This window comes from Drosophila melanogaster, chromosome X (assembly GCF_000001215.4).
Source record: "Drosophila melanogaster chromosome X".
Taxonomy (NCBI): Eukaryota; Metazoa; Arthropoda; class Insecta; order Diptera; family Drosophilidae; genus Drosophila; species Drosophila melanogaster.
In genome coordinates, this window is record NC_004354.4 from 19,559,212 (window position 1) to 19,569,713 (window position 10,502).

The following is a 10,502-nucleotide window of genomic DNA, read 5'->3' on the forward strand; positions in this document are numbered from 1 at the left end:
ACCCTATACTCAGATCAGATATTCATTTAAATTTTCATTTGATTTCAGCATAACTTTGCCTTGGATATTCAATTAGATTATTATCTAAAACCGCAAACTTTATTTAAAACTTATTGCTAACACTTTTCTTAACTTAAAATACTTTTTTTCTAACACAATATAAGATCGGAAGAGTAATAATGCAATTAAAAAATTGCTGCGTTTGTAAAACCAGCAAGCAAACGAAACGTCTATCCACGTAGTGACGAAGCGCACCGGGAGAGTGTTCGTCGAATGCGACGACTATCACTAAAAGGAGTTAAAGATAATGAGATAGTTTATTCACATGGTCGAATGGAAAAAGTTGACTTCGATGATTTTTGGGGAAAATGCAATGCGAGTGGAGGCTTTGTTTTTAAAGCGACATGTTTCGTCACCGTTATTATTGTTATTAGCGAATTTGTTATTGGGGGCTTTTCTGCGCACATTAATGAGCTGCTTGTGCGCCTTTCATTTGCATATGTCTGTAAATGCCGAATCGATGGATAGATGGGCTTTTGATTAATTAACATACATACATATATAGGCGCGCACAATCGCACACAGTCGATGGGCATACATATATATGGCTATGTGGCACTGGCCATCTGGCCATCTGGCTATCTGGCTATCTGGCTATCTGGCTATCCGGCTGGCCAAATGTCCAGCAGTCCAGTAGTCCGATTGCCGAGACCATTCGCAGGAAAAGGATAGACGAGGATGGAGCCCGGAGAGCGACATGGCCAAAAACCATAATTGATTGTCGATAATTCATGCGAGCTTAAATTGCCAATTGCTTGTGGAGTTGTGGGCGTAGGGTGGTCTATCCGGGTGCTGGGAGTTTGGGAGCCTGGATGGTGGGTGATGGGTGGTGGAGTGACGGAGATGTTATAGAGATGACCGTTGGACATTGATGACGGCTAATGGCGAACATACAAACGAACCCACATCCACTGGCGACTGCATATTTATATACTCCAATATTTGCAGATGATACATATAGCAGGGTATGTATGTATGTATATACATCTATATGCATATATATGTATGTACAAAAGTGGTTGATGGGGGGGGGGGGGGGGTGGTCACTTGCACCCACATACAAATGCCTAGAAATTGGCTTTTGTGGGTGTGTATCGGCTCGTACATATGTATGTACATATATATACATATATGTATATTTATGCCATGTGTGCTCCTGGACAGTCGGTGGCTCCAAAGCGGAGAAACCATCGGACAACGATGAAAAACCAGGAAAATTCCACTCGCCATATTGCGACTAAGGGAAATGGGCGCTGAGAAAAATGCGATTAAAGCGAATGCAGCACAACTTGTTATTTATGCCAGATTATATATAGCATATACTTTATACTTAAAAGCAGTCAATAATATTTTAGAGCTCAGATTTCGAGTTCATGCTTAATCGCAGTGCGAACTTGAAACTAAATCAGGGCATACTAAATTCGCAATATACATACATATGTATATTAAACCATTGAATACACATATATACATGCACATAATATTTATAGATGTTCTTGCACTCTTTATCATACTTAACAATAGTTCTTCGTTCTCATACTGATCTTTAGTAAAATAATGCTCTCTTCGCAGGGAACAATATATTTGTTGCCTACTTTACAGCGTAGCTACCACATTGATGCCCATCACGAGTTTACTAACATCAAATTTGGTTAAAATTCTGGATGGTTTCTTGCTTGCATTTGCTTCCACTCCAAAAATCCAAGTGGCTAGCTTAAATTAAGAACTGGCCAAATACCAACGACATAAGCTTCGTATATGAAAGGCTTCAGGATGGGGGAAAACCGCAAACCCCGTAGCAGGAGCAAACGATGATGAACATCCTGGAAACCAAGATCTCAGCTATCATTCTGATTCGATGTATAAACCAGTGGTGAGAGCTACCTAGGATATTTGTGCATTTCTAAACAGAGTGGCCAAGCTTATCGCGGATGACCTGGTTGACGACGAAGTACAATATCTTGGTTGGCGGCACAATCTGCAATCTACGCCACTGGCTTACGTTGCAATCGAAAATCGTGTCCAGTGCCGTAAATTGCAGTTGTGTGAACGCAAACGGCAGCAGCGAAGGACATTTTAATTGGTTTATTGGTTCATACATATTCGAATTTGTATAACTAAACGGGTAACAATTGGTGCGCTTTGTTGGATGGCAAATGAGAAGACATGCGTGGGGAATGATGGTAAATGTGCGCTTGTGATTATGAAATTCATTTATCTAATACTTTGTTCTTGTCTTTTCCGTTTCCGTTTCCACGTCCACATCCACATCCACATCCACATCCTTTCCTCTAGACGTGCTGGCTTAGCCAATGGCATCCTCTACACACATCTTGTCCATTTGATCGGTGTAGAAGGCATTGAAGTTGATGCGGTGCACCAGATTCATGAAGCAATCGGCGGTGTTCTTCTTCGCCATGCTGTTGATCTGCTTGAGGAACGATATCAGCAGTTGGGTAAATTCCAGATCAAAGCGCCTAACCCGCTCCGAAAACGTATCTGTCGGATCCAACGGGGTCTCAATCTAGCAGGGGACAAAGAAATCACAAGTTAATCACTGGAACATACATGTGAGGATGTCACAAATACACTGAATTTGGGGGGAATTCTTATGTATATACAAATTCTTCCCGAACTCAGGCTAATTTTGTGGCATCCGTATACACAAAAGTATAAGTATATAAAATATAAAAATAAGTATATAAAATATATAGATTAACCGCTTAAGTTGGTCTTACACAAATTGTTTTAACTGAATTTCAAAACATTTTTTCCAAACAATACTACGTTTTGTAAGTAGATTCATTAAGAAGGAATAATAATCAGGGAAAACTTAATAATAATCTACTTATTGTAGATTATTTCTGCATTAGTAATTTAATGATACCAGAAGATGCATTTAAGGTTTTAAAAACAAAAGAAAGCAAATGGCCTAATGCATAGGCAAGCCAATCAAAAATAACTTAAAGCATGCAATCCAAATTCGAAATAAAAGAAACAATGCTATCAAAATCGGGGCCACGCCATTATGCAATCCAGCTGGACACAAAACGGAAATGGGTCCACCGATAACGAAAGTGGGAGCGAGAACACAGGAACCGCAAGGAACAACGTGGTTGAGCACAAGCCTACGCAATACCTGTGGGCAGTGCAGGCTCTCCTGTTCGGATTCGGAGCTGTCCGCGCTATCACGTACCATCGACCTGAGCTCAGCGTCCTGAAAGTAACGCTGCGTGATCTGCGAAGGTGGGGATTAGCAAGGATTCCACATAGAGTTGGAAGCGTTGGCAAGCGGGATAGACATAGAGCATTAAGAGCACGGAGCACGGAGCACGAAGCACAGAGCAAAGGAAGAAGGGTTGTACGCAAAAATTTAGCAATTTAGCCACCCGGTACCCTCGCACTGTAACTGGAACTCACCTGGATGAACTCGCAGTACTTCAGGCAGATCTTGCAGAGCTTGAAGATCGAACGATTCAGATGCGACGACTCGGTCAGCATGCAGTTCTTAAGGCACGAGTCGAGGAAGTCCTGGTGGAGACGCAGAACGTTATCCACGTTCTCCACCGTCTTCATCTTTTCAATGAAAATGTGCCAGTTGGGCTCGATGATCTCGATCATCATGTAGTACTCCAGGTTCTGGATGGCATTCATCATACGCTGGCGCAGAGTGAACGCCGCTCGATAGAGACTAGCCGCCTGCGGCTCGAACTGCCTGGCAATCGAGTTTTCCTTCCAAATCCTGTTTGCGAGAGAAGAACTTAAATGATCGTGGGCATAAAAGGTTAAGGATCGGGAACCCACTTGCACAGTTGGCGCTCCACGTGCTTGCAGTAGAAGAGCTGTCGAAAGAGCATTTGGTACTTGGAGATGGAAATGTGATTCAGCACCAAAGAGCAGGGCCACTTCACCTCGTAGGTGAAAGCGAAGCACTCGAGGCCGCTAAGATCGAGGCGAGGCTGTGCCTGCCAGTTCTCCTCCTTCTTCATGATCTTGGACATTTGCGTGACCAGGTCGTAGGGCAGCAGCTCGCAGTGCAGATCGTCTTTGTAGGGATCATTACGCGCCGAGGAAATGCGAAGCGTTAGTCCCAGCAGGTTCTCTAGCGTCATGGGCAACACGTGGTCCACGTTCTTCGTCAGCTCGTCCTCGCAGGCGTCCATGAACTGCATGGTGAAGTCGCCTTGGTTGAGCAGCAAGTAACGCTTCACCGACTGTAGGTGACCCATCAGGTCGTTCTCCGTTAGCAGCACATCCAGCAGCATGCGGGCGGCAAAGTAGTAAGCGTCGTTGATGACGGACACGTGCCGCTCGCTGGTCGGGTCGAACTCTAGGTTCATCTCTTGCGTGGGCATTACGCGCTTGCCACACTGTCTGATCACATTGAGATACTTGCCGGTGCGCAGGATCTTATCCGAATACTTTGCCAGAAACGATGGTATTTGTTCGTCGCGCAAGGTATACCGTCTCTCCCAATAATCGTCGGAATAGTGCTCGGGCAGCTCGTCGCGATGGATCACTTCGTTGTCCACTACGAGAAATTCCCGGTGGCGGTCCACGATCACGCCCTTCTGGATCCACATCTGCAGCATTCGCATGTACGGCTTGGCCGCCTTGCGCACCAGTCCGATAATCAGCTGTTGTGCATCTTTGTTGCCTTCCAGCCGCTTGATCCGCTCGTGTAAATACGTCAACACTTCGGCATCCCGTGAATCGCTTAGCTGAATGATCACCAACGAGGACCAGACCTCATGCATCACCCACATCGTCGGCTGCAGGTAGTACAGTAGTTTCTGCAATGTTAATCTATTGTGGCGCAGCTCCTGTTCGGCTTGTACGATTATCAGCTAGGCTCGGTGGAAAAAAAGATTAGTTAGGGAAAAATTTTGCCACGACACGATTGCACATCCTTACATAGAAGTCGTGTGTAAGTTCCTGCAGTGCCTCATTCAATGAGTTCATCACCTGACCCAGGCCGTCGGTAGCCGCGATTATCTTCTGCACGCCCATGAAGTAGGAGGCCAATGGCAAGATTTCCCGCACCTGGTGTGTCAGCGAGCGATCGAGGTGCGTGTGTATGTCAAAGTCCGTGTCGTATTTGGCCAGGCCAACGGCAGAAATAATTGGCTTCTGAGGCACCAGGAGGCTTTCTCTTATGCCCGTGAGGCAGTGCAGCAGCTCGTCGAGCAGCATACTCTCCTGGCTGAGAAGCGGCATTGCCGCGATCTCTGCCCTCGGCACCTTGTCCCCGTCCACCTTGTAGTATTCCCACAGTAAATGGGTGCGGTACTCATCGGGCACATCAGTTAGCGTCACCAGGTCATTCGGCATTGACTTTGGGCTGTTGCCCGTTTTGTTGGTCACCGAGCGGTAGCCGCTCAAGGATTGATCGGAAACGGCATTAAGCACACGTTCCTTGATCTGTGTGGGTTGATCATTGATTATTTGAAGGGGCCAAGTAATTGGCAGCGAACAGCACACCATACTTAGTCTGCACTCACCACACTTAAGTCGTTGCGCTCATCCTTGCCCGCTCCACGGTTACGGTCCATTGGGCCGCGCCTGACAAAGACTACGGGTGTAGTGTCGGATTCAGTGGCCTTTTTGCAATTCACCGGCGTCGAGGTGGGAAAGTCCTGGGACTGGGTCAAGCTAAGCCTGGTGGAACCAGATACGTTTTGCGATGTGGTTAAGATTGTCGAGGTGCTTGCGATTGCCAATGTGGTGGGGACTGAACCGGCTGCGGAATTAACATCCGAAGTCTTGTTTCCGTGCGGCAAGCCCATCGCTGAAAGGCTAGTGGAACTGCTGCTCTCGGAGACTGGTTTGCATTCGCTGTATCGCTCGACGAACACCAGCAGTGCGTACATGGGATCCTTATTCTGCAGAATGTGCGAGATCTCCTTGGTCACCTCTGCGAAGTTGGGACGCTTCTCGCTGATGGACACCAGGACTTTGATCAGATCGCAGGCTGGCAGCCGCCGATCACTAGTGGCCCGAAACTCCCGAATGATGCTCTCCGGAGTTAGGGGCGATCTGTGGGATAAAAAATGACAGTAAACTATGGTGCCAATGGCGGGAAAGAGGCGGTGCAGGAGCAACGGCTAGATCGACTGGCCACCTGTGCACTCAATCCACTTACTGCGACTCGCTGATCAAATTGGCGAGCACACCGCGCAGCGCATGGGGTTTACTCATCACGGAGATGGCAATTTATAGTTCCGCGCTTCTCAATTTACAGTTATAACCGGCAATTGAGCTCTTTTTGAGTGCGCCGCTCTTCTCAATATTTTGTTGTTCTTTTCCGGGTTGCTTGAGTGCCGACTGCAGCGACAGGGTTGTCATCTGTCCTTGTAATGTTCTAGTTTTTTTTTCAATCCTTAGCCGTTTTAAAATCGCAGATGCTCATTTTATTTTACGCGCTTGCAGCAATTTCGGAATCAATTTAAACTGAAATGAGCAGCACAAGCAACTTGATGCAAATTGGCATTTGTTGGTATTTAATTGTGAGGATGTGGTGACACTGGTTGCTGGCGAAAAAGAGGGGTGCGTTTAGCATAGTTTACACTGGACTGGCCACTACTGTAACTTATTTGCGTTAAAGCGTGCAAAGCATTGAAAAAATACAAATTTTGTTAAATGAAAAAAGCTGTACATAAAAAATAAATAAGAAATACTTTCTACCCACAGATTAAATAATTGAAACTACTCCTCTATTATTTTATTCTATCTTAACTTTATATTCTTGTTTAATCAACAAAATTTATATCTGGCAACTGTTTTGATTTTAAATTGCAGGCAAGTGATAGTGTGAATGGCCCATAGAGCAGCGGACAGTGTGACCGTGCCATAAGGGTAAGTGTAAGACCGCACTGCTGAGCGCAGGCGCAGTCCAAATCAGCTGCTTTGCAGCGATTACAGTCGCGTCCCTGATCTTCTGCAGCCGAAATCCGTGGGCGTTGCACCAACACCACCAACGCACTGCACAAACCGCCCACCAAGGACACGGTAGCGACCGACCGGAAGCCGCAGAGCATACGAATCAACACTTCTGGCAAGAGGAAAGGAGCATGTTCCCCCACTTGAAGGGCCATGGTCAGCGGGTCAACCTGCAGTTGCTGCAGGAGGCCGCCTGCCGCGAGCTGCTGCAGCAGCTGGACCGCATTGAGGGTTCCAAGGTTATTGTGCTGGACGAGACCATGATCGGACCGCTGGACTTGGTTACCCGGCCAAAGTTATTCGCTGATCGAGGCATCCGTCTGCTGGCCCTCAAGCCGGAGCTTCATTTGCCGCGCGAGGTGGCCAATGTGGTGTACGTGATGCGCCCACGCGTGGCGCTGATGGAGCAGCTGGCCGCCCACGTGAAGGCAGGCGGAAGAGCGGCCGCTGGACGGCAGTACCACATCCTGTTCGCCCCGAGGCGGTCATGTCTGTGCGTCAGCCAACTGGAGGTCAGCGGCGTGTTGGGCAGCTTCGGAAACATCGAGGAACTGGCCTGGAACTATCTGCCGCTGGATGTCGACCTGGTATCGATGGAGATGCCCAATGCCTTCCGCGATGTGAGTGTGGACGGTGACACTAGCTCGCTGTATCAGGCGGCAGTGGGCCTAGTGCAGCTGCAGCGTCTATACGGTCGCATTCCGAAGATCTACGGAAAAGGAGAGTTTGCGCACAGGGTATGGGAGCACGCCAAGCAGCTGGGCCGGGATGAGCGGACTCTGTACAACGGCGACAAGGGTGTCGTCGATCAGTTGATCCTTCTGGACAGAAGCATCGATCTGCTCAGCCCGCTGGCCACACAACTCACCTACGAGGGGCTTATCGATGAGTTCTACGGCATCCGGCAGAACAAACTGACGCTGCCCGCCGAGAACTTTCCCTCTGACGGAGCCCTTCCCGGAGGCGGAGGCAGTGGCCCACGAGTCGAGGAATCGCAGTCGCTGCTGGGTGACACCGAGAAAAAGACCATCCTACTGCACTCCGGCGAGCAGTTGTACGCGGAGCTGCGGAACAAGCACTTCAACGAGGTCACCAAGCTGCTCGCTCGCAAGGCACGGGAAATTCACGTCCAGATGCACGCCACCTCCCAGGACAAGAGCGTGCAGGAGATCAAGAGCTTCGTCGAGAACCTCCTGCCGCAGCTAATGGCCCAGAAGAAGGCCACCTCTGAGCATACGGCCATCGCTGGCCTCCTGCACGAACAGGTGAACGCGGTGCGCTTCGCTGACGACCTGGCTGCCGAGCAGGAGTTCATGGTCTGCGCAGATATCGACAAGCCAAGCGCCTACATCGAGGACCTGATTGCCTGCAGGGTGGAGTTGAATCGCGTCCTGCGGCTCATCTGCATGCAGTGCCACGCCGCCTCCGGATTCAAGGAGAAGCTGCTTAACCACTACAAGCGCGAACTGGTCCATGTGTACGGTCTGGAAGTGCTGCTCACCATCAGCAACCTGGAGAAATCGGGCCTGCTCCATCTGCAAACAGAGTCGCGGGCTTACAGCGTTCTGCGAAAGGTGAGCGCCAATTCAGTAATCCAACCATATTTAGTTATAAGTTATATAGTTATTTGTGAGTGAATATATGAGGGAATGCTATTTAGGATGTTGCTACATCAAAACATCATTTTCTCTTGCAGACGCTGCACCTCACGGTGGACGACAACGTTGAAATTGAGCCAAAGGACATCAGCTACGTGCACAGCTTCTACGCTCCGCTGACCGCGCGCATTGTGGAGCATTCGCTCAAACCGCTGGGTTGGCAGACGCTTAAGAGCCAAATCAATAACCTGCCCGGACCGACGTTCGAGGACTTTCAGGCGCAGTTGGTGGGCATCGGTGGACGGCATACGGTCACCACAGTCAGCGAGGGATCCCTACTGAATGTGCCGCGAGTGGTGCTCGTCTGCTTTGTGGGCGGATGCACGTTCGCTGAAATAGCTGCGCTGCGTTTCCTCGCCGCCCAGGAGGACAACAACGTGGAGTTCCTGATTGCCACCACGAAGGTGGTCAACAAACACTCCTTCCTGGACAGCCTGATGAGCTCGTGAGGCCGGCGGCTAAGCCGACTGGAAGCCTATCGCCTGTCCAACGCCCACGGCCTGGCACGTGGATGAAACGCGTCCGTTCCGCTGAAGCCGAGATCAAAGAGAAAGGGCAAGCGGCGCAGCGCGGCAATCGGGACTGCAGATGAGAATCCAGGATGCTAGGGGCGTTGTGAATGACACGATTACTAAGGACTCGCCGGCAAGCGGAAACCATAAAATATTTATTTTTCGAACGCGGCATTTATTATTTATTCTTGTAACCTAAAGAGCATGTATGTATATAGATAGATTCAAGCATAATATGTATATTTATGTATACCGAAGTATGTAGTCTTAAGCAAAAAAAAAAAACAAAAAAATTGCAAATCCCATTTATTCAAGCTTGGCAATTGTAGTTTTAAGTGCAAATAATTCCAACTTTCAATCATACATACGTGTGCAAGACAAATATTTTCAAAATAAAAAGTTTAGTCAATGTTATGCCGCCACATACATATATATATTCCCCAGCGCCATATACAGATTACAAACCGCATATTTAACCGCATATCGATGTTTTATGAGCCCGTAAATTGCCCGTATTGCTTGTAAATGGTTATGAATTTCTAAATGATGTGAATTTGATGTAACTTTGTGTATGTTCGTTCAACAGCAGCAAGTGCATTGAATGTTCCTCAAGGCTTATCCTTAAGCATGTATATCATATCCGGAAAGTATTGGATCCAATGGATGGCGGAAATCCAAATATGTTGAAATGTAATTAGTGATAGAGCGCATATGGGTATGTAGCTGTGGCAATCAATCAACAGCTGCAAAAGATATTTAAGATCTTTATCTTTATCTCTGCTGATAAGCCAAAGTCAACAAAATGTTCTATGTATGTATGTTCTCGCATTTCGAGTGGAACGAACTGTGTACGACTTTCGTTTTATGTGATCAATAATATTCTCATCCTTATGTGCAAGACCTAAATGTATCTCAAAGTGAACATTTCAATGGTGTTTAAATTAATCCGAGTTCCGAGGTTATTCGACTCGATGTAAATGTAATTAAATGAAATTTCAAATAAACGGAAAGCATTCCAAACAAAAGTGTTCATTATCTTTCTTTCTCTCTACTCCGTAGATACTCAAAACGTAGAGCGTCGAGTGTTAGATACTCGACTAAAACATACCCGTTAATTTGCCGAATGATGATCTGCCTGTTGGGTAATCCCTAACGAATCTAGCATACCCTTTAACTCGAGCAACCATATATGCATTGCCATCCTTTAGCAGTTTGTCGTCCCAATCCCAACTTCTTCGCTTGAACAGCACTTTCCGAAATCGATGTATAATGGCTAGACATCCCGACCGCAATCCGCTGTCCATGTCCCAAGTAAACTAAACACGGAACTGCG

At 47.4% G+C, this 10,502-nt stretch overlaps 2 protein-coding genes and 2 non-coding genes across 11 annotated transcripts; 3 read left to right on the plus strand and 1 right to left on the minus strand.

The window, feature by feature from the left end:
• Positions 1 to 219: 219 nt before the first annotated feature.
• On the minus strand, positions 220 to 6,553 carry Grip84 (Gamma-tubulin ring protein 84). Of its 6 annotated transcripts, NM_167662.2 has the most exons (7): positions 6,203 to 6,553; positions 5,562 to 6,096; positions 4,975 to 5,481; positions 3,865 to 4,907; positions 3,481 to 3,802; positions 3,200 to 3,298; positions 2,129 to 2,584 (listed from the first exon to the last, which is right to left on the minus strand). In NM_167662.2, the coding sequence occupies exons 1-7, from the start codon at positions 6,256 to 6,258 to the stop codon at positions 2,366 to 2,368; spliced, it is 2,781 nt and encodes a 926-aa protein (NP_728264.1). In that variant the 5' UTR covers positions 6,259 to 6,553; the 3' UTR covers positions 2,129 to 2,365. The 6 variants fall into 6 exon arrangements, with proteins under 6 accessions (NP_001285444.1, NP_728264.1, NP_001162798.1 ...); NM_001169327.2 differs by lacking the exon at positions 3,200 to 3,298; NM_167663.2 differs by having other exon boundaries at positions 5,562 to 6,387.
• On the plus strand, positions 2,025 to 2,116 carry mir-978 (mir-978 stem loop). Its single transcript, NR_047854.1, has one exon. It is a non-coding gene; the product is annotated as a mir-978 precursor RNA (primary transcript).
• Positions 2,626 to 2,720, plus strand: mir-979 (mir-979 stem loop). Its single transcript, NR_047856.1, has one exon. It is a non-coding gene; the product is annotated as a mir-979 precursor RNA (primary transcript).
• Positions 6,554 to 6,807: 254 nt separating the features above from the next.
• Positions 6,808 to 10,190, plus strand: car (carnation). Of its 3 annotated transcripts, none has more exons than NM_167664.2 (3): positions 6,808 to 6,915; positions 7,004 to 8,573; positions 8,696 to 10,190. In NM_167664.2, the coding sequence occupies exons 2-3, from the start codon at positions 7,131 to 7,133 to the stop codon at positions 9,104 to 9,106; spliced, it is 1,854 nt and encodes a 617-aa protein (NP_728266.1). In that variant the 5' UTR covers positions 6,808 to 6,915; positions 7,004 to 7,130; the 3' UTR covers positions 9,107 to 10,190. The 3 variants fall into 2 exon arrangements, with proteins under 3 accessions (NP_728266.1, NP_001259707.1, NP_523410.1); NM_078686.5 differs by lacking the exon at positions 6,808 to 6,915 and having other exon boundaries at positions 6,972 to 8,573.
• The last annotated feature ends 312 nt before the right edge of the window (positions 10,191 to 10,502 follow it).